Source organism: Stegostoma tigrinum, chromosome 12, assembly GCF_030684315.1.
Source record: "Stegostoma tigrinum isolate sSteTig4 chromosome 12, sSteTig4.hap1, whole genome shotgun sequence".
Lineage (NCBI taxonomy): Eukaryota > Metazoa > Chordata > Chondrichthyes > Orectolobiformes > Stegostomatidae > Stegostoma > Stegostoma tigrinum.
In genome coordinates this window covers 8,203,718-8,226,107 of record NC_081365.1, presented here as the reverse complement: position 1 = coordinate 8,226,107, position 22,390 = coordinate 8,203,718, and the positions used below count along the sequence as shown (strand labels likewise).

The window sequence follows — 22,390 nt, the reverse complement described above, 5'->3', positions numbered from 1 at the left end:
AGATTTGACACTGAGGAAGGGGGCAACCAAAAAGCTTACGGTTTTAAGGAGTGCCTTAAAAGAAGAGTGCGGAAAGGATCAGGTGGGAAAAATGCAGCTTAGAGGCTGAGGACACAGACAAATAAATGGCTGATTTTGTTAGTGAGGCTTTACAATTGTCCTCTACTATGGGCTGTGCCTCAAAGGAGGGAAAATTCAGGTGAAACCCTAACACTACGTCCAAAGTGAACTGAACTTGCCGCCCTCACCGCCAGGCAAAAATAAACAAGTTACAAATTTCATTCTCAGCCTGATTTAAAACTCAAAACCTTGCTGGCCTAGGCGCAATATCTCGGAAGAGCCTCTCGACCTGGGGCTGGTGCCAGCTCCATTAACACCCTGGGCGTTACAGTAGCATTATTATTGTTGCTGTTGCTAGGCTAGGCCAGAAGCCTGCGGCTCGCGTGCCAGCGCAGCGGGGGCAACAAGCTCCTCAGGCGGTGACCGAACGGCAGCGGTCTGGGGAACGGGGGGTGGTGAATGCAGGCGCGGGCGGGCGGACCCTCCCGAGTAAAGGAACATTCAGGGGCATCGTAGGTCCATGTGGACAAGAAGGCCGCGGACAGGCGGGAGGGGAAAAGGCAAGGTGGGAAGGAACCTCTCCTTTCCTGTTTGTTTACCTTCTGTGAATGCTGCTGCAGGACATTTTGTTCCACCGTCATGGCCGATCCACAAACAGAGAGAAGCTGCAGAGGGGGAGGGGCACAGGGTGGAGACTGGGCGGGGCTGCGATACTGGGCGGGGCAGGATGAGGGGTGGGACTAGAATAGGGGGCGGAGCTGGATGTGGAGCGTGTCTGGGTGAGGGGTGGGACTAGAATAGGGGGCGGAGCTGGATGTGGAGCGTGTCAGGGAGAGGGGTGGGACTAGAATAGGGGGCGGAGCTGGATGTGGAGCGTGTCAGGGTGAGGGGAGGGACTAGAATAGGGGGCGGAGCTGGATGTGGAGCGTGTCAGGGAGAGGGGTGGGACTAGAATAGGGGGCGGAGCTGGATGGGGATCGGTTCAGGGCGAGGGGTGGGAATGGCATACGGGTGGAGCTGGGCTAGTAGGGGAGCGGAACAGGTGGGGCTGGTAGAGGACAGGGAGCCTTGCTGGGAGATGGGCGGGGTTGAAGGTAGGGTGGGGCTAGGAATGGGGTGGCTAGTATGGCGAGGGGATGGGCCGTGGAAAGGAGGCAAGAGCAGATAAAGGGTCTGGAAACAGGGGTGAATGTGTGGGGTCTGATTGGTGTAGGGGTGGGGCTGGATGCTGCAGGAATGGGGCTGAATGGCGAAGAGGTGGGGCTGAGTGGTTTATGGTTGGGCTGTGGTGTAGGGGTGGGGCTGAGTGGTGAAGGAATGTTGCTGAGTAGGGTAGGGGTGAGGCTGAACTTGGGAAGTGGTTGTGGCATGGAGCGAAGGAGATGGGGCAAGATGAGTGGGCTTGGCAGGTAGATGGGTAGGTCTGAAGAGTGTAGGGGAGGGACTGGATTTGGAGAGGGGTTTGGAGAAAGGGCAGGGACATGCTGGGTAGGCATGGGGCTTGACAGGGAGAGAGGGTGTGGCTTGGTGAGGACTATGGGATGTGTGGTGGAGGGGTAGGTCTGGATGTGTGGCCAGGGTGCGGATAAGTGGGTGGGAATGGGGAGGGATGGATGCGGATGTGGGAAGGTGTTGTGCAGGGAATAAGAATGTGGTCGGGGTCAATTTGGGTGGGTGGTGTGAGGGGAGGGGCTGTTTGTGGAGTGGGGATGTAGGTAGGGGAGAGATGGGGGCAATGAAAAGGTGTGGTATGTGCAAGGTCTGAAGGGGCGGAGCAACGGTTGTGGAGGTTGTGGGGCGGGTGGATAAGATGGTGGGTCTGAGTGGGGGAGGGATTGCTACTGGGGTACAGTGACAGGGCTACGTCAAGAAAAGGGGCTGAAGGAGAAGAAGATGGAACGGCTGAGGGCAGAATGAGGGTGAGGGGCTGGTGTTGAGAGGGGAATGTTAGAAGGTTGGGTTTGGAGTTAGGGGAGGCATTGGATGTGGAGACAGGGTGTTGGGGCTGAAGTTGAAGGCAGGCGTTGGGATTGGAAGAGGAAACAGGGAGAGAGGGTTGGAGGTGTACATGTGGAGAGGCAGAGAGTGTAGACAGTGTGAGAGGGTGGAGTAGAGATGGTAGGGGCAAGGTGGGGGCCAAGATGGGGGGTGCTGAGGGTAGAGAGCATGGGTGAGGTGGGTTGGAGAGTGGAGGAGGGGTAGTGGAAGAGAGAGGTGGGAAAGGCTGGGGGAGGAGAGATGGTGGGAGAGGCTGGTGGTGGAGAAAGTGGGTGAGGTTGAGAGAGGGGATGGGGAGGTGGAAGTGCGAGGTGTTTAAAGGCTATTAGGAGAGTGGCTGTGTTTTTAGGGAATGCTGAGGGGCACAACCCGGGGAGGCGTAGCTTCTGGGGAAGAAATGGGTTGGGTAATGGGGATTAGCTGGGGAGAATGGGAGGGTCATTTGAGTGAGGGAGGAGCTGGGGTTGGGTATTATTTGGGGATGGGAATAACGAGAGTTCCCCTTCAAGCCACTCATCATCCTGGTATGGAAATGAATCACTAGGTCAAAATCCTAGAACTCCCTCCTTAATAACACTGTGGATCTACACTTACTTTAAATAATGCTTTACTGTATAGATTAGTTCCTGACTCTCATTTACATTTTATAAGTACATGACAACAACTGAAGGAGGTCCAGTGTAACCTCACCCCAACGAGAACAAAACAAAGATAATGGGAACTGCAGATGCTGGAGAATCCGGGATAACAAAGTGTGGAGCTGGATGAACACAGCAGGCCAAGCAGCATCTTCAGAGCAGGAAAGCTGATGTTTCGGGCCTAGACCCTTCATCAGAAAGGTCTAGGCCCGAAACGTCAGCTTTCCTGCTCCTCTGATGCTGCTTGGCCTGCTGTGTTCATCCAGCTCCACACCTTGTTATCAAGAACGAAACAAACATTGTTATGACCACACCTTTGCCTTTTCCCAGTCCATCACTGACTCCTCCCATCCCTTTCTTGATAGCTCTGTTTCTATTTCTAGGAATAAGCTGGCCACCAATATCCATTAAAAATCTACTGACTCCCAAGGTTAATTTGACCAAATATCATCACACCCTACTTCCTGTGAGTACTCTATTCCATTCTCCCAGTTTCTGCATCTTCATTGCATTTGTTCTGATTATGTTACCATTTGCAAGTGACCCTCAGAAATGTTCACTTTTTTCCACCACCAAGAATATCCTGGCACAATGGTTGACAGGGCCGTTGGCCATGTCTGTTCCATTTCTGCATTAGGTAACCCCTCAGTCCCCTCCTGCAACAACAATCCTCATTTTCCACTCCACCAGCCTCTGTATCCAAAGAATCCATCATTTACTCCACTTCCAACAGAATGGCACCAGCAGACACACATTCCCCTTCCATGTCAGCATTCTACGGGGACTGTTTTCTCCGGCACACCCAGGTCCACACCCTCATGGTGCCTTCTCAGGCCTTTGCAGAAGGTGTAACACCTGCCTATGTATTCCCTCTTCACTAACCAAGGACCCAGACACACCTTCCAGGTGAAGCAGCTATTTACCTGTACTTCGTCCAATCTAATGTACTGTATTCGCTGTTCACTATGTGAACATTGGTGAGACAAAAAGTAGCCTGGGGTGACTGCTTTGTCAAACACCTATGCTCAGCTGATAAAATTGACTCCAGCTTCCAGCTTTCTGTCACTTCATCATATCACCATGTTCCCATGGCAATTTTCTGTCTTAGGCCTGCTGCAGTGCTCCTGCAAAGCTCAAGACAAGCTGGAAGAACAACACATCTTTCGCCTCGGTACCTGGTAGCTTTCAGGACTGAACATTGAGTTTAACAATTCAGAATGTGGTCATCACACTCCATGTTGGCTACCCTCCCCTTTTACCCCCGCGTTATCTGCATTTCTGTCTACATAGCCAACACATTTTCAACTGTCCATACGTTACATTATCACTCTACTTAGCATTTATCTCCCTCCTGGCTTATCATTGGATATTTCTATGCTCAACTCTTTGTTTGCCTGTCCCTTTCTCTCACTCTCTCCCTTTCTGTCTCTGTCTGTATCTATCTCTCTCTCTCTCTATCTTTGCCTCTCCCACTCCATGTCTGTGGTCTGTCTCTGTGTAGTGTAGTCACTTCTCTGCACTCCATCATTAGCAGAAATTTACTGTGTTTCTCCAGGACTCTGTTTTTGTTTTAGATTTCCAGCATCCGCAGTTTTATGCATTTATATTATTATTTATGACCAGGGAAGGATGAGTGTATGGCTGCAAAATAAATTTTAAATTCTTTTTAGCACACATTTATTTCAATTAAAATGTAATACTAGTCAAAAGTAAGGAGTCAATCAACGGGTTTCCTTCGGTGAAAGAAAGGAGGATTTTATTAATTACTGACCCTTAAAAAAATAAAAATGAGACATCAAGCACACATGCAAACACAGATATAACATTTCAAAAGAGACAGTATCTAGTAAGAAGAAGGGAATTCAAGTGTATACAGTTTGAAACGTCTATAAGGAGTTAGGTTTAATGTGCGACCCCGGTTATTAAGTTGATGATTCTTATTTCAGCAGCAGTGAAATTTCTGAATATCTTTCTGTTCTTGGTGAATATATATTTCTCCAATTTGCTTCTAACACTGGGCATTGTATTTTAAGGGACACTGAGTGAAACAGGGAGAAAGGCAAGCAAGCCTTCCAGTTCTGCTATTATACACTTGAGTTTAGAAGGATGAGAGGGGATCTGATTGAGGCGTACAAGATTATTAAGGGATTGGACACTCTGGAGGCAGGAAGCATGTTTCCACCGATGGGTGAGTCCAGAACCAGAGGACACAGTTTAAAAATAAGAGATAGGCCATTCAGAACAGAGTTAAGGAGAAACTTCTTCACCCAGAGAGTGGTGGATATATGGAATGCTCTGCCCCAGAAGGCAGTGGAGGCCAACTCTCTGGATAGTTTCAAGAAAGAGATGGCTAGAGCTCTTAAAGATAGTGGAATCAAGGGTTATGGGGTAAGGCAGGAACAGGATACTGATTGTGGATGATCAGCCATGATCATAATGAATGGTGGTGCTGGCTCGAAGGGCCGAATGGCCTACTCCAGCACCTATTGTCATTGTCTATTATGAATCCATTTACCCTCTCTCAATCAATGCTCAAAGGTATTTGTCTTAAGTATTATTCCTTTATGTATTCCTGTGTCTGCTTTCATTGGTGTTTGCAAGCTGAATACTCCATAATTGATGTTCATCCTAACGTTGAAACTTACAGAATGGGATAAATCAAACAGGAGATACAGATCTGAGCGACTAATCTTATTAATTTCAGTTCAGAATGGGTCTTGTTGATTGGTGATTTCATGATGTGGCTCATCTAGAGGTCTTACAATTACTGTGGCCATCATGTTAGTTTTTTTTATCAATTTAAAAGATATATTTTAAATTGTCTCAACAAAACATCCAAGATATTAAAACTCAGACGATAAAAATCATAAGTTGGTAGACCACTTTTTCCGCTATCAGAACAATGTGGGATCAAATAAAGTCAACTGCCTTCACTACTCTTGTGACTAACAAATGCAGGTCACAAAGGAACAAGGTGTAGAGCTGGATGAACACAGCAGATCAAGCAGCATCAGAGGAGCAGGAAAGCTGACATTTCGGGTCTGGACCCTTCTTCAGAAATGGGGGAGGGGAAGGGAATTCTGAAATAAATAGGGAGAGAGAGGGAGGTGGATAGAAAATGGATAGAGGAGAAGATAGGTGAAAAGGAGACAGACAGGTCAAAGATGCGGGGGTGGAGCCAGTAAAGGTGTGTGTAGGTGGGGAGGTAGGGTGAGGATAGGTCAGTCCAGGGAGGAAAGACAGGTCAAGGAGGCGGGGTTAGAGCCAGTGAAGGTGTATGTAGGTGGGGAGTTAGGGAGAGGATAGGTTAGTCCAGGGAGGAATGAGGTCAAGGAGGCAGGATGAGGTTAGTGGGTAGGAGATCGGGGTGGGGCTTGAGGTGGGAGGAATGGGGAGGGTATCAATGTGGAAACCCTGCAGCCCAATGTTATCAATCTGATTTCACAAGCGTCAAAATCTCCCCTCCGCACCACATCCCAAAACCAGACAAGCTCGTCCCCACCTCCCTAACGTGTCCTCCCACTTATCCACTCCTCCCACTCAAGCTCCACCCCATTAACTACTAGCCTCATTCTGCCTCCTTGACCTGTCTGTCTTCCCTGGACTGACCTATCCCCTCCCTAACTCCCCACCTATATTCACGTTTACTGGCTCCACCCTCGCCTCTTTGACCTCTTCTCCACCTATCTTCTCCTTTATCCATCTTCTAACCGCCTGCCCCCCCTCCCTATTTATTTCAGAATCCTCTTTCCCGCCCCCATTTCTGATGAAGGGTCCAGACCCGAAACATCAGCTTTCCTGCTCCTCTGATGCTGCTCGGCCTGCTGTGTTCATCCAGCTCTACACCTTGTTATCTCAGATTCTCCAGCATCGGCAGTTCCTACTATCTCAGGTCACAAAGTTGAAGTCTTAAAACAGGAAGCAATGAAATAATGGCAACTTTGTTTTCTTCTGTTTTTTTTTATTCAAGCTTGCTGAATCTGCAACAGTGAGATGTCTTCAGTTAATATTGCATATATAGTTAGCTTTTTGCTTCTCCACATTTCCATGTCACTTCAGTTTGATCTTCACAAGGACCATCTTTTTGAGTCTTGGAGCATTGCTGAATGGATGATCCCAATTTATTAGCCAACTGGAAGGGATTCAGGTGGCAATACTAGAGAGACAGAGAAGGAGGGAATGAGTTTGTTAGAGACTGTGTAAAAAGAAAAACGCTGGTAATAATGAATTCTGCTCTGAGAAAGACATCAATTGCTCGTGGATAAAAGACCCTTATACGTTTGTCATCAATCAGCCAGATTGAGAACTTCCAGGTCAATGTTTTAACTGCAACTTTGAGATTCTTCTTCTCTGTTCGAACAATATGTCTCACTTCCAGTCCCTGGATGTAAATCCTCAAATTTTCTCATCAGGGTTTCCATACCCTCACTGCATGATGCTGCGGATGATTCACTTACAGGGACAATACTGTGTTATATACAAATAAGTCTTAACAACTGGAGGAAGTCATTTAATTGAGGAAGCTAAAATAGTGAAGGGTTTCATAAGCTCATGTGAGCCAATGATCTAATTAGAACTAACTCTTTGAAATGAATACATTCTTATAACCTCCACAGAGACACAATATTTAAAAAGAAATTCAAACTTTCAGAAAGAATGAAATTTCAATATTTGACATAGAACATAGAACATTACAGCACAGTACAAGCCCTTCGGCCCTCGATGTTGTGCCGACCTGTCATACCAATCTCAAGCCCATCTAACCTACACTATTCCATGTACGTCCATATGCTTGTCCAATGACGACTTAAATGTACTTAAAGTTGGCGAATCTACTACCGTTGCGGGCAAAGCGTTCCATTCCCTTACTACTCTCTTAGTCAAGAAACTACCTCTGACATCTGTCCTATATCTTTCATCCCTCAATTTAAAGCTATGCCCCCTCGTGCTCGCCGTCACCATCCTAGGAAAAAGGCTCTCCCTATCCACCCTATCTAACCCTCTGATTATTTTATATGTTTCAATTAAGTCACCTCTCAACCTTCTTCTCTCTAATGAAAACAGCCTCAAGTCCCTCAGCCTTTCCTCATAAGACCTTCCCTCCATACCAGGCAACATCCTAGTAAATCTATCTCCTCTGCACCCTTTCCAAAGCTTCCACATCCTTCTTATAATGCGGTGACCAGAACTGTACACAATACTCCAAGTGCGGCCGCACCAGAGTTCTGTACAGCTTCACCATAACGTCTTGGTTCCGGAACTCGATCCCTCTATTAATAAAAGCTAAAACACTGTATGCCTTCTTAACAGCCCTGTCAACCTGGATGGCAACTTTCAAGGATCAAGGATTGCAGTACATCTTTTAAAATTTGCTGGCTAAGCAGCATTTATTGCCCATCCCTAATTTCCTAGAGGACAGTTAAGTGTCAACCACATTGCTGTGGGTCTGGAGTCATATGTAGGCCAGACCAGGTAAGATCATGGCTGATTTGCTTGTCTTCCAAATTCCACATTCTCATCTAACCCCAATAACTTTGACTCGCTTGCCTAGCAAGAATCTATCCATCACTGGTTTCAAAATATTTAATGGCTCCATCCTCATCACCTGTGAGCCAGAGGGTTCCACAGTCATAATTCCTCCAACAGAAAAAAAAATCCCTCATCTCTTAATTTTCAAATAATGCCAACTAATTCTGGGCTCACTCAAAACAGAAGGTATCCTTTCCATGTCTACCTTGTAAAGATTGATTAGGATCTTGTAAGGTTCAATCAAATCACCCTTCACTCTTCTGAACTTCAACTCTTCTAAACCAGGAAACAAGCCCAGCCTGCCCACTCTTTCCATCATAAGAGGTCATTACAGGCATCATAGTGTCATAAAGTCATACAGCACATCAAACCAGTCAATGCTGACCATAATCCCAAAGTAAACTACTCCCACCTGCCTGTAATTGGCCCATATCCCTCTAAACCTTTCCTATTCATCGACTTATTCAAATGTCTTTCAAACAATGAAATTGGCATCCACCACCTCCTCTGGAAGTTTATTCCGCACATGAACCACTCTCTGTGTAAGAACATTGCCCCTCATATCTTTTTTAAATCTAACTCCTCTCAACTTACAGATATGCCGCCTAGTCTTGAAATCAATTATTTGAGGCATTAGATGCCTCCCATTTACCTCAGCCATACCCCTAATGTTTTATTTTTTACAAACCTATATATGGTCTCCCCTCAAACTCCTACACTCCAGTGAAAAAAAATCCAGCCTATCCAGCCTCCTGTTAAAACTCGAACCTTCCAGGTAACATCCTGGTAAATCTTTTCTGAACTCTCTCCAATTTAATAATATCCATCCTTTTGCAGGGTAACCAAGAACTGGACACAGTACTCCAGAAGGGGCCTCACTTTCATACTGTACAACCTCAACATGACTTCCCAACTGCTAAACTCAAAGGTCTGAGCAATGAAGGCAAGCACGCTAAATGCTTTCTTAACCACCCTGTCCAAATGTGATGCAAACTTCAAAGAATTATGTATCTGACCTCTTATGTCTTTCTGTTTAACAGCACTATCTCAAGCCTTACTGTTAATTGTGTAAGTCCTGCCCTTGTTTGTTTTCCCAAAATGCAATACTTCATATTTATCCAAATTAACCTCCATCTGCTACTCCTCAGGGCAATGATCCAATCGATCAAGATCCCTTTGTAGTCTTCCTCACTGTTCACTATACCACCAATTTTGATCTCATCCGCAAACCTACTAACAATGGCCTCTTCATTCTTGTCTAACTCATTTACTAGTAAACCTCCTCTGAACTACCTCCAATGCATTTACATTCTTCCATAAGTAAGGAGACTAAAACTGCACACACTATTCAAGATATGATCTTACCAATTCCTGTATAAGTGAAGTACAACGAAACTATTTAAACACAGCTCGTCTCATGATAAATGAAGTGTTCCATTAGCCTCCTTATCACATGCTCTCCTGCATATTAACTACTTGGGACTCATGAGGTAGAATATCTACACCCTTCGGAAGATTGCAGTCATTCATTGTTTAAACGATACACTGCCTCATTTTTACCCTCCCTACCAAAATGATCAATTTCACATTTTTCTACATTATACTCCATTTGTTAGGTTCTTGCCCAATCATTTCATCTATCAATTTGAGTTTGTATCCATGTTATAAAATTCTCACAACATACTTTCCACAAATCTTTGAGATATCTGAAAGTTTAGCCACTATGCCTTAGGTCTCCTCACTGAGTTGTTAATGCAAGTTGTAAAAATTTGAAGGCCCAGCACACATCCTTGTACCCCAGCCATGACTTGTCACATCCTGCAAACCTGTCAAAGACCCACTTATGCATACTATCTGTTTACTGCCTGACAGCCAAATGTTTATCCGCCCGAGTCTGTAACCACCAGTATCATAAGCTCTTAGTTTATGAAATGATCATTGATGTGATACTTTGCCAAAAGCCATCTCCTTTGCTACACCAAATGAAAATCTCTTGTCAAAGTTTTACTGGTGGTGGATAATGAGGCACCCACTACGAGGGCTACTGTTCAGTTGGTGATGCTCACTTGCTTCTCCAAGCTGCAGGTCCAATGAAAGTGTGGGCTGCTTGGGAGCCTTGGCAGTGCAATCAATAGAGGTTCCTGCTGCTGAACAGGTGGGCGCCTCTGTTTCATTTACCACACCAGGGTAAGGCAGGCAGGACCTGCCAACCAGGGTGTAAGGCAACCTCCAGCGTTGACGCTGTACTGCTAGGGCACAGAACGCCCTGAAGGTGGGAGTTGGAGATGCTGAGATGGACTTTTCCCAATCTTCAAGGAAGAACAGCAGTAATGAAAGATAGCCTGTAATTGGTGATTTGTTTGGGTTAAGTATCAGCCACATCCAATGAAATGGCTGTGTAGCTGATGTTTCACTCCTGAGAACAACCCATGATGGTGGGAAGATGTTTGCCCCCCTACCCCCTTGCTTTTGTCTTCCACTTCCAAATTTCCCATTTGACTCGCAGGTCAAATTTATCTAAGCAAGTGGTATACTCTCAATTCATGGATCAAGTTATCAGGGGATGGGGCAGCAGGGAGCACTGATTCATTCAAGTATACTCTGTTCATACCTTAGCATTTCAGGACGAGTTCATCAGTGATTTGAGACACGGCATGTGATGTGTAACAGGCAAAACTGCTGCCAAATTAGCACGCACCAAGATCGAGTCTCAGTTTTACATGGCTCAACCTTTGAGGCTGCTTTTGGAATGATGAGTTTCTAAAAACGAATACCAGAGTTCAGGACTGAAAGTATGCTCTTACCTGCTGGGGTCCATCTTTTATTGGTACCTCACGCTCAGCAGGTTGGACAATGAAATGAGGTGCGAAACGTGAGATCTTCAGCACCAAGGCCAGCTCTCCATCCACAGCCACTGCTTTGTCCTTCTGTAAGAAACCAAGAGGCAATTAAAACTAACATAATAAAATGTGAGGCTGGATGAACACAGCAGGCCCAGCAGCATCTCAGGAGCACAAAAGCTGACGTTTCGGGCCTAGACCCTTCATCGGCTTGGCCTGCTGTGTTCACCCAGCCTCACATTTTATTATCTTGGATTCTCCAGCATCTGCAGTTCCCATTATCGCTGAGGCAATTAAAACTAAACAGCTACAAGTAAATTTGAAAGAGAGATGATTAATTTGCCAACCCATCCCTGCACATGCAACATTCTCTTTCATAATGATCTACGTTCCTCATTTCCTTGTCATTTAGTGGCTCAGATTTTCCAACTACCGCCTCATAATTTCTGCAGCATGGATGGCAATTGTGCATAGGGACAAAGCAGAATGCCTGAGTAAGTTCTGGAGGAACCACCTGGGAAACAGAAGACTTCACCTGGCAATTTCCCTCTGCGTGGAACCTTCCAAACGTATCTTTAAATCAGAGATTTCTGAGGACTCTGCTGCTGTAAAATAAATCATTACTCCAAAAATGTAAGAGTATTAAAAACCAGGGCTAATCCGGACTAACTATTAATCTGAGATAACAAGGTGTAAAGCTTGATGAACACAGCAGGCCAAGCAGCATCAAAGGAGCAGGAAGGCCGATGTTTCAGGCCTAGACCCTTCTTCAGAAATTTTATGAAGAAGGGTCTAGGCCCGAAACGTCAGCCTTCCTGCTCCTCTGATGCTGCTTGGCCTGCTGTGTTCATCCAGCTCTTGTTATCATCTTGTTATCTCAGATTCTCCAGCATCTGCAGTTCCTGCTAGTTCTGTAACTATTAAACTGACCTCTCAACTTACAATCCAGAGATTCAACTACTTCTCCTCCAGACTCCTTACCCAGTTCAGTCACTGAACACACCATTCTCCCCTGATCCTCACCTCCACTTCCAGGATGAGACACCCCTTTCCTCCCCCAAGAGCCAGAAATCACTCCCCATTTAGATCCAACTCTACCCCCTGTACCCCACATCTAGAGATCTTTGGTACAATATTCACTGGAAAGTGGATGAAAGAGGTGGAGCTGGAATAACTCTGATCTTTCTCATATTAATAATGAAAATTAATCTCTCTCACACATCTTAATTAAACAATCTATTTCAATGTAGGCTACAAACTTTGATGCATTCCTAGACAATATGAGTGGAAAGAGTGAAAACCAACCGTACAGCATATGAGGCTACGGCTTTACTTAAGCTCACTTACTTCAAAAGTGTGAACAGAGTCAAATATCAGCTTCTCCTGGTGGTCAGTCACTGTCCCTTTATAAGTGACCCAAGCTCTCTCATCAGTCCCACCAAAAGGGAGTTTGAAAAATCGATAAGTTCCAGATGCATACTTCACATCTCCTGAGGAAGAAAATGACCAGACAGGGTCAAAACGCAAGAGGATGTAACGCAAGAGAAAGTAATAGACAGCTGGCAGTGAATAGCAGAGAATAAAAGTGAATTGATGGTGCTATGGACAGTAATAGAAGGCTGGCAGTGAGCAGCAGGGTGTAAGGGAGAAGTGACAGTGTTGTAGTGGAGTGACACTCCTTGAAAATGGATACACAGGTAGACGGTGGTGAAGGCGGCTTTTGGCATGCTTGCTTTCATCAGTCAAAGCAATGAGTTTAGGAGTTGGGATGTCTTATTGCAGCTGTACAAGATATTGGTAAGGCCGCATTTGGAGTATTGCATGCAGTGCTGGTCGTCCTACTCTAGAAATTATTAATATGAAACAGTGCAGAAAAGGGTTACCAGGATGCTACTTCAACCGGAAGGTTTGAATTATGAGGAGGTGCTGGATAGTTTGGAATTTTTTTCCGTGCAGCATAGTAGATTGAGCGGTGACTTCATTAAGGTCTATAAAATCATGACAGTCATAGGCAAAATGCCCTGATGAGTGCAAGAGGGAAAGCTTCAACAAAATGGGCCTTTTTTCAGCAAGCCACAAACAGGACAGCTGTACGGAAACTTCTTTGGCCTAGGTGATCCTTGGCAAAAGAAGATTAAATCATCCGGGTTGTTCCTCGTTGTCTGGCCAACAGCTTTTCTCCATGGCAGGGGTTTCTAAAACTAGAGGGCATGGGTTTAAGGTGAAAGACACAAAAGGGTCCAGAGGGGCAATTTTTTTCACAGCGAACAGTGAATGTATTAGAATGGGCTGCTAGAGGCAGAGATGGAGGTAAGTGCAATTTTGTCATTTAAGAAACATTTAGACAGGTACATGGATAGGACAGGAATTGAGGGACATGAACCAAATGTAGGCAAATGGGACTGGATTAATTGTAAAAACTGGGTGGAATGGACAAATTGGGCCAAAGGACCTGTTTCCATGCTGTGGACCTCTATGAGTCTACAAAGAGTAATAGCAGACAGTGCTATAATAGTGAGTAGGAGAGGAATAGAGAGCTAACAGTGTTACAAAGAGTGAGAGAGTGCTGAGTATCACAGAGAGTAATAGAGGGCTGACTGTATTGCAGTCAGTAACGGAGGACTGACAATATTACGGATTGTAATAGAGGCCTGGTAGTGCTGCAGAGAGTAGTAAAGGACTGATAGTACTAGAAAGCATAATAGAAGGTTAGTAAGGTTACAGAGAGTAGTAGAAGTCCAACAATGTTACAAACTGTAACTGACAGCTGACAGCATTACAGACAATATTAGACATCCAGAGATGTTACAGAGAGTATTAGAGGACTGATAGAATTACATTGGATAATAGAGGGCCTGAGATTAATAGAGGACTGACAGCGTTACAGAGAGCAATAGACACCCAGCAGTGTAACAGAGAGTAATAAAGAACTGACAACATTACAGGGCATAATTAAGGACTGTCAGCATTACAGAGAGTAATAGAGGACACAGTGTTACACAGAGTATTGATATAGTGGCAGTTAGCTCTTAACAGTGTAATAATATAGAAAGCACAATTAAACCACTTACCAGTTTTCTGAACAAGTTCAGCTTTTTGGATTTCAATGCAACTTGCAGAGACAAGATATGGTGTGCTGAATCCAAGCTCCTTCACCAGACAGATCAGATCCTTCCAGTAGAGAGCACCTGCCAGCCCCTCCCCTGCCAACAAGATAAAAGCCTTGAGAGCAGTCAGCCAACCTCCTGCTCCTCAGGGATTTGGGCCACAATTTCTAGAATGAGAGCATCCCATTCATGACAATTCTTCAGTCAGCCTTCAATTTGACAAGTTACTACAATACAAATCAGAGAAAGTGACAGCTGATCATGTGGAAGCTTACTGAACAGTAGGACAGACAGTGAAACTGTTTAACCTGCGAGAGACAAGGATTGAGCTAACATAGCAGAAGAGTAGACTGAAGGGGAAATTGGATAATTTTGAGTCAAATTAATTTTCAAAATTGTAACAGACTGTGTAATTTATAGGTGACCAGTGGAGTGGGGTTAGAGGGCCAGGATAATCAGGCAGGTGCCCTCAATATCTGACAATGGAAAAAGTGTCTTGCAATTGGCATAGGGAGGAGAGGGTGATAGTAATCCTGCCGCATGATTTTACTGACTGCAATACAGTCAGCCCTCTATTACTCTCTGTGATACTCAGCACTCTCTCACTCTTTGTAACACTGTTAGCTCTCTATTCCTCTCCTACTCACTATTATAGCACTGTCTGCTATTACTCTTTGTAGACTCATAGAGGTCCACAGCATGGAAACAGGTCCTTTGGCCCAATTTGTCCATTCCACCCAGTTTTTACAATTAATCCAGTCCCATTTGCCTACATTTGGTTCATGTCCCTCAATTCCTGTCCTATCCATGTACCTGTCTAAATGTTTCTTAAATGACAAAATTGCACTTACCTGGTCACTCAGGGACTTAGTGGGAGTCATACAGGTCTGCAGTATATCTCAAATACCAGCCAGCAAAATTTTGTCAGCAGCCAGGGTCTCTCATTTACTGGCACTCAGTTACCAATCAAATGACCCACCACGGGAGTTGGGAGTGTTATGGACCAGACCAGGCCCCCTCAAAATATTTTAGGAAGGTAACATAGACCCTAGCTTTTTCTTGTTTTAAAGGTAGATATGAAGTGGGTGTTCCAGGTGTGGTGCAATTTGTCATCCACTCGGGTCTAAGCAAAACAGAATTTATTTCAACACAATCAAACGAAAGTGGAATTTAAAATAACTTAACTGTTGGAAAGGTTAACGGAACACTGAATACAGTAACTTAACTAGGTAACTATTCCAATATCATGACATCCCATAAACACACCGGTTGGCAAAAAGTTAAATTCAAACCCAGATTTTTGCAGGCAGGATTCCAATCCAGGAGGGAGCAATAACCAGAGAGATTTCAGAGAGAGTCAGTTAGGAATCATTTACTGAAGTTAACAACCTTTAGGGCTCAAATGTCTTGTGACTGCTACAGCTAACAAAAAACCTAGAAATCCTGAACTGGGAGAACTGGCCCCTTCCCCTTCCATTGTACAACTGATTTAAAAAAAACCTAAAAGCCTCCTTTGATTGTTGACTTAGCCACTTCGACATCTCTATCTTTACAATCTCTCTTCAAAGTAAACCCCAGGACAAAATATCCTTATTAAAGTGACAGCATCATAAGAAAAAGAACCATCAATGTACAAAGATAACGAGGTGTAGACCTGGATGAACACAGCAGGCCAAGCAGTATCAGAGGAGCAGGAAAGCTGACGTTTCGGGCCGAGACCCTTCTTCAGCAATGTACAAAGATGGTGCCATTTTAAAACCCTTAGTCTTACTCTATTAGTGGACCACAATACATATACATTACATTGACTCTCACCATGCAAACATTCACTACTACATTCTACTTTAGTCTGTTTACTCCTGCCACTGAACACCTCCATCTTTCTTCAATCAAGTTGTGATAATGCGTCGACAATTACATTTACTCGTTCTGCCACATATATAATTTTCAAATTAAATGGCTGCAATAATAAGCTCCATCTACTCCGTCTGGCATTTTTGTCCTGAAATTTCTCCAAAAACTGTATTATGATCAAGATACACAGCTATCTCAGATAATTTAATGGTAATATAAATGTTGAACTATCATAACGCCAAAACCAAACCTAAGGTCTCCTTCTCATTAGTGGAATATTCAATTTCATGGAGAAATGCCCAATGGGTCTTTGTCTTCTTGCCATCTTTTTGAATGAGTTCAGCACTGACACCCACATCACTCACATCGATGGCCACCTTGAATGCCTTTGTGGAATTAGATGTGACTAACACTGGGGAAGTGGTTAACACAGCTTTCAGGCTCCCAAATGCCTTCTGATAGTCCACTGTCCACAGAGATTTTCGGCACTTCTTCACTAAGTCAGCCAGTGGAGCAACCACACTGCTGAAATTTGGTACAAGCTTCTATTCCAAGGATTGTAGTACTGCTCTCTTCATCGATGGTACAGGAAAGTCCCCTATAACCTTTGTTTTCTCATGCCATGGGCTCATCTATCCTTTGCAATAACATTTGGGCTTTCTTGAATTCACTCTTAGCCAGGTTTATCACAAAGCCCACTCCTGAAGTTGATTGAACAATTCCGATTGATGCTGCAGATGTTTCATTTATGGGCGACCCAGTGGGGAGGTGATGGCCTAGTGGTATTATCGCTGGAGTGTTAATCCAAAGCCCCACATATGTTCTGGGGACCTGCCACAGGAGATGGTGGAATGTGAATTCAACATAAATATCTGGAATTAAGAGTCTAATGATGACTATGAATCCATTGTTGGGGAAAAACCCATCTGCTTCACTAATGTCCCATAGGGAAGGAAGCTGCCATCCTTACCAGCTCTGGCCTACATTTGACTCCAGACCCACAGCAATGTGGTTGACTCTGAATTGCCCTCTGGGCAATTAGGGATGGACAATAAATGTTGGCCCACCAGTGATGCCATCATCCTGTTATTGAACTTTTAAAAAAGACTAAGAAACACCAGGTCTTCAAATTATACCATACAACTGGCTAATCCAGAAATGACTTTTTTGGCAAGTCTTTGAAATGTGACTAGCATATTTTTTATATGAAATGGCATGACTTTACATTGATTTAGTCCATTTGGTGTCACGAAAGCTCTTTTTAATAAAGGTACCTGCCAATACCCTGTGAGTAAGTCCAATTTAGAAATATAAGTTACTTGTCTCACCTTCTCAATACAGTCTTCCAAACATGGAACTGGACATGAATCAGACTTTGTAACTGCACTGACTTTGCAAAAGTCTACACAAAATTGTTGGGTACTATCTGGCTTTGGCACCATTACTATGGTGACCTCCAACCACTGCAACTCACTTCGATTAAGTTGTCTTTGAGCACGTGTTAAATCTCTTTTTGAATCTGGGCTAATTTTAGATGGTTAAGTCTACATGGATGTTGCTTAACTGAAACAATACAGCGCAGAACAGGCTCTTCAGCCCTCGAACAATATTTCCTATGACTTACATGCATTACTAAATTAGTACTTCCTAGCTTATTCCCACATATGTCACCATGTGACAGTAATAACTCTTTCAGATCGTGTCAGTTTTCATCTGGAGGGTAACTCATTCATTTATCTCAATTTTTGACAACTTCCTCATTGTCCAACTAATTTGAGGAATGTCCAACTCAGAATTCTCTGAACTTGGTTCTTCCCTCTGTGTTGTAACGAGTAACATATTCTCATTTTCCTTTCTTTCCCTATCAAAATACCTTTTGAGAACATTCACATGGCACACTCTGTGCTATTCCTTTCTATCTGGAGCCCTTATCAAGTAATTCACCTCACTGAATCTCCTTTTGATTTTTAAGATCAACTAAACCTTGATTTTGAAGGTTCACCTATCATTAGAAGTGACACTAACACTTCATCTCCATTAGCAAAATTGCAAATTTTTGGTTTCTTGTCTGCTTCCTGTTTCATCACATGCTGTGCTACTTCTAAATGCTGTCTAGCTAACTCACACACTCTATTCAATTGTTCCATAAAATTTGAAACATAGTTCAAATATGTGGTCTCTGAACTCTGACTCGCCAATTTCTCCCAAAGTAAATGCACTGGTCCTCTCACCTCATGCCCAAAAACTCATTCAAATGAAATGAATTTGGTGGAATGGAATTCCTTTATCCCAATTATCTGAGTAATCCTGATTATAAGCTCTCAACATGGTCTTTAAAGTTCGATGCTACCTTTCTAACATTCCCTGCGATTCTGGATGGAATGCAATAGATTTGAATTGTTTTATTCTGAAGCCATGCATAACTTCTCTGAATAATTTTGATGTAAAATTTGGCCCTTCATGTGATTGTATCTCTATGTGCTGTCTGTATCTAGTGATAAATTTGAATAGCTGTGATATTGCAAAATGGAATGGCTTCTGGAAATCCAGTGGACAAATCCATTATTGTCAACAAATACTGATTCCTATTTCATGTTTTAGGTAGGAGTCCTACGCAATCAATTAAGATCCATGTAAAAGGTTTCTCAAATGTGGGAATGGGTATTAAAGGTGCTGCTTTTATTTCTGCTTGAGGTTTTCCAACTGAGGTTAGCACTGCCGCCTCACACGCCAGGAACCCAGGTTCAATTCCACCCTCGGGCGACTGTCTGTGTGGAGTTTGCACATTCTCCCCGTGTCTGTGTGGGTTTCCTCTGGATACTCCAGTTTCCTCCCACAGTCCAAAGATGTGCAGATTAGGTAGATTGGCCGTGCTAAATTGCCCATGGAGTTCAGGGATGTGTAGATTAGGTGGGTAATAAGGGAATGGGTCTGGGTGGAATGCTCCAAGGGTCAGTGTGGACTTGTTAGACCGAAGGGCCTGTTTGCACACTGTAGGGATTCTATGTATGGATTCTACTCTCTGTATTCTACCTGACATATCCGGCAAAATTTACATGAGAATATTCACATGGCACATCCTTATGCAGTCCAGGCCAGTAAAAATGGTTTTTGTATTTTGGCTTGAGTTTTACTTACTCCTAAATGACCTCCTACTGGTAACTCATGTGCTACCCGCAACACCGCCTTTCTATAACCCACCGGTAATACAACTTGATGAACTTCTGCCCATTTCTCATCTGCCTGAATATGCGATGGTTTCCCTTTCCTCATCAATACATCATTTTTAAGATAGCAACATTCTGGGATATACTCGGCATCTTCCTCTGTGTATGCTTTTTAATACAATTACTTCAGTTTTTCATTTCTGTTGTAACTCAGTTAATTTCTCTGAAATTAACTAAAAATATCCACTTTGTCCTCCACTTGTTCTAGTTTTATCTCAACCATTCGATCAAACATGGACTCTGATAATTCAACTTCAACTTCCTTATCTGCTTTCTTTGATTTATCCTCCTATTTCAGCCTGGTGCTTTGTGACCTGGTGATCTCACAGTGAGCAAAAATCCCAGGGTATACTTCCTGTAATACCTGAGTTACCTAACCTTCCACTGGATTTTCAACCACAATAGGCAGCACTCCCACTTGTGATCCAGCTCTTTCATTACAAGGACAAATTGTATTCCTGGAACTGAGAGTTACTCCAGTATTCCTACCGCCACTTCTCTACTTTTCATGGGACACTCCAACCTCACTTTACATAATGGAGCACTTCCCGTCTCACCATGAATTCCACGCACTAGCACCTTTTCTGGCAATAGTCCTTCTGAATTACATATCTCTTCATCTCTCAACATCAAAGTCTGACATGATCCTGTATCTCTTAATACTGTAACTTCTTGACCTGTTAGTCCTGGACTGTGTGAATAAACCTTACCTTCGCAAGTAAATGGTCTTCCTTCTCATCTAACCCCTGACCAGGTTGTATATTTTGGTGCAGCTTCATAGCCTCCACTGTGTTTCTCTTTACCACTTCAACAAAACTCACTTGCTTACCGTGTTCTCCTCTGTCTGTCTTCCCAGTGCTTTTTCTAAACCACCAACACAGCGAACGCATGGGGCCTACGTTATTGCAATGAAAACACCCAAACTTTTTAACTTGTATTTCCTTTTCACCTTGTGGTAAACTATCTTTATTATTTTCAATCAGATTTCCTTTTCCCATACCACCTGAGGATTTCTCTTTTCCACAATTTCTATCCCTCACATTTTGTTTGATGCTTCCAAACGCAATATATGTTTGACCAGAGTCCCCCCCTTAGATTCCTGAAACATAGTCTGTAGGCGTCTTCATCCTTTTCATAAAATTTAGGTAATGCTTTGAAATATTTAAACAGAACCCTGCCAGGCCTTTGGCTACTATGGGTTTGTTCGTCATCACTATCCTCCTCATTAAGCCTGCGCTCTACCTTCACCTCTGCCCTGTTAAGTCAGCTTTCCTCTCTAATTGCCAACTTCAGAAGTTCAAACACTCTCTGCCTTTCTTCTCTCTCTTACTCCCTTTCTTCTGCTAGGGCCTTGCTCTCTTTTTCTTTTTGTTCTGCTCGGGCTATTCTTTCTTTTTCTCTTTCCTCTGCTTTTAATCGTAATTCAGACTGTTTCAGTTCCTTTTTTGTGTTCAAGCTGCTTTGTCTACTATTCTATTCCAGTCACTTCCAAAGGTTCTGAAGGCATTTCCAGCAAATTTAAACATCGAACTCTCGCTGTAATTACCTCTCCCTTTCTCACAAAGGCAAACTCCAGCTTGTCTGCCAATTACAACAGCTTTTCCTTGCTCATTTTTTGTTAAGCCCCTGAAGTCACTTTACAACCTCTTTTCAAAAAAAGCATTACTACACAATGCACGTCATTTAAACCAACCGAATTCAACACCCAAAACAAAAGACACCAACAGCTACTATGCACCACCTTTGAGTCCAAAAACCCTAACCCCTAATTGGAATTATAGAATGATCCTGAAAAGACAGCCCAATCTGTTATGGTCCAGGCTAGACCCTCTCAAAATATTTTATGAAGATAGCATAGACTCTAACTTTCTTCTAGTTTTAAACATAGATGTGAAGTAGATGGCCCAGGTGTGATACAACTGGTCAATGACTCGGCTAGATTTTCAGAATTTTGCCTCCCCTGCCTCTAAAGTGCAAAGTGTTCTTGTATGAAGTTGAAAACCATTACCCCAAAGCACTGAATCCTTCTTCAGGTTTTCATCCACAGGCTCACTCGCATACATGTCACTGAAATACATCTCTCCACCTTCCTGTAACAAAGAAGATAAACGTGAGAAATGAAATCTTTGCTTTCCTCAATTTTAACTGTGAGGGGCCAGTTGGAAGGAAAATGGATTCATTTTCATTTACTTTGTATATACTATTTTAATATTTGTTTTTTGTTTAAATAGATATTTCCATGTGATGTTACTGTCAAGGCCATTATTTATTGATCCTTGCTGCTTTCTTGTAAAGTTGCAATCTGTGTAGTGTAGGTGCACCCACAATTAGACATCGAGCTCTAAGACTATGGTGATGCATATTCCCTGATTGGAAATTTCTGTTAACATGGGGTTTAAGAGGAGGCTTGTGTGAAAAATGAGCAACTGCTGTTGGGACAAGTGGCCTAATTCTATCTCAAGAGGGTTGGAATATAAAAGCAGTGATGTGCTTCTGAGGCTTTATAAAGCTCTAGTTAGGCCCCGTTTAGAATACTGTGTCCAATTTTGGGCCCCACACCTTAGGAAGGACATACTAGCCCTGGAGCGTGTCCAACGGAGATTCACACAGATGATCCCTGGAATGGTAGGTTTAACGTATGATGAGTGGCTAAGGATCCTGGGATTGTATTCATTAGAGTTTAGAAGGTTGAGGAGAGGATCTAATAGAAACTTACAAGATAATGTATGGCTTAGAAGGGGTGGACGCTAGGAAGTTGTTTCCGTTAGGCAGGGAGACTAGGACCCGTGGGCACAGCCTTAAAATTAGAGGGGGTAAATTTAAAACTGAAATGAGACGACATTTCTTCAGCCAGAGAGTGGTGGGCTTGTGGAATTCATTGCCACGGAGTGCAGTGGAGGCCGGGACGTTGGATGCCTTCAAGGCAGAGATCGACAAATTCTTGATCTCAGAAGGCAGCAAGGGCTACGAGGAGAGTGCAGGGAAGTGGAGTTGAAATGACCATCAGCCATGATTTAAATAGCGGAGTGGACTTGATGGGCCAAATGGCCTTACTTCCACTCCTATGTCTTATGGTCTTATGGAGCAATGAGAAGGCTGGATTCCCTCACCCTGAAAAGTGAAGGCAAACAAGTGAT

The 22,390-nt window shown here is 43.7% G+C and overlaps 2 protein-coding genes across 6 annotated transcripts in view; both read right to left on the bottom strand.

Moving 5' to 3' along the window:
- usp25 (ubiquitin specific peptidase 25) overlaps positions 1-754 on the bottom strand; it is a 181,935-nt gene extending 181,181 nt beyond the window's left edge. For all 4 annotated transcript variants that reach the window (XM_059650133.1, XM_059650135.1, XM_059650136.1 and 1 more), the window contains exon 1: positions 660-754. In XM_059650133.1, coding sequence (XP_059506116.1) covers positions 660-701 — 42 coding nt within the window. In that variant the 5' untranslated portion in view covers positions 702-754. The remainder of the gene's footprint in view (positions 1-659) is intronic.
- Positions 755-6,517: 5,763 nt separating this feature from the next.
- The window catches only part of zgc:153372 (uncharacterized protein LOC767695 homolog), a 36,830-nt gene continuing 20,957 nt past the window's right edge, over positions 6,518-22,390 (bottom strand). The window contains exons 6-10 of one of the 2 annotated variants that reach the window (XM_048541243.1): positions 21,262-21,343; positions 14,137-14,268; positions 12,413-12,555; positions 11,030-11,152; positions 6,518-6,852 (exon numbers count right to left, since the gene is read on the bottom strand). In XM_048541243.1, the coding sequence (XP_048397200.1) occupies positions 6,718-6,852; positions 11,030-11,152; positions 12,413-12,555; positions 14,137-14,268; positions 21,262-21,343 (615 nt within the window). In that variant the 3' untranslated portion in view covers positions 6,518-6,717. The remainder of the gene's footprint in view (positions 6,853-11,029; positions 11,153-12,412; positions 12,556-14,136; positions 14,269-21,261; positions 21,344-22,390) is intronic. The other variant, XM_048541244.2, reaches the window with a different exon arrangement.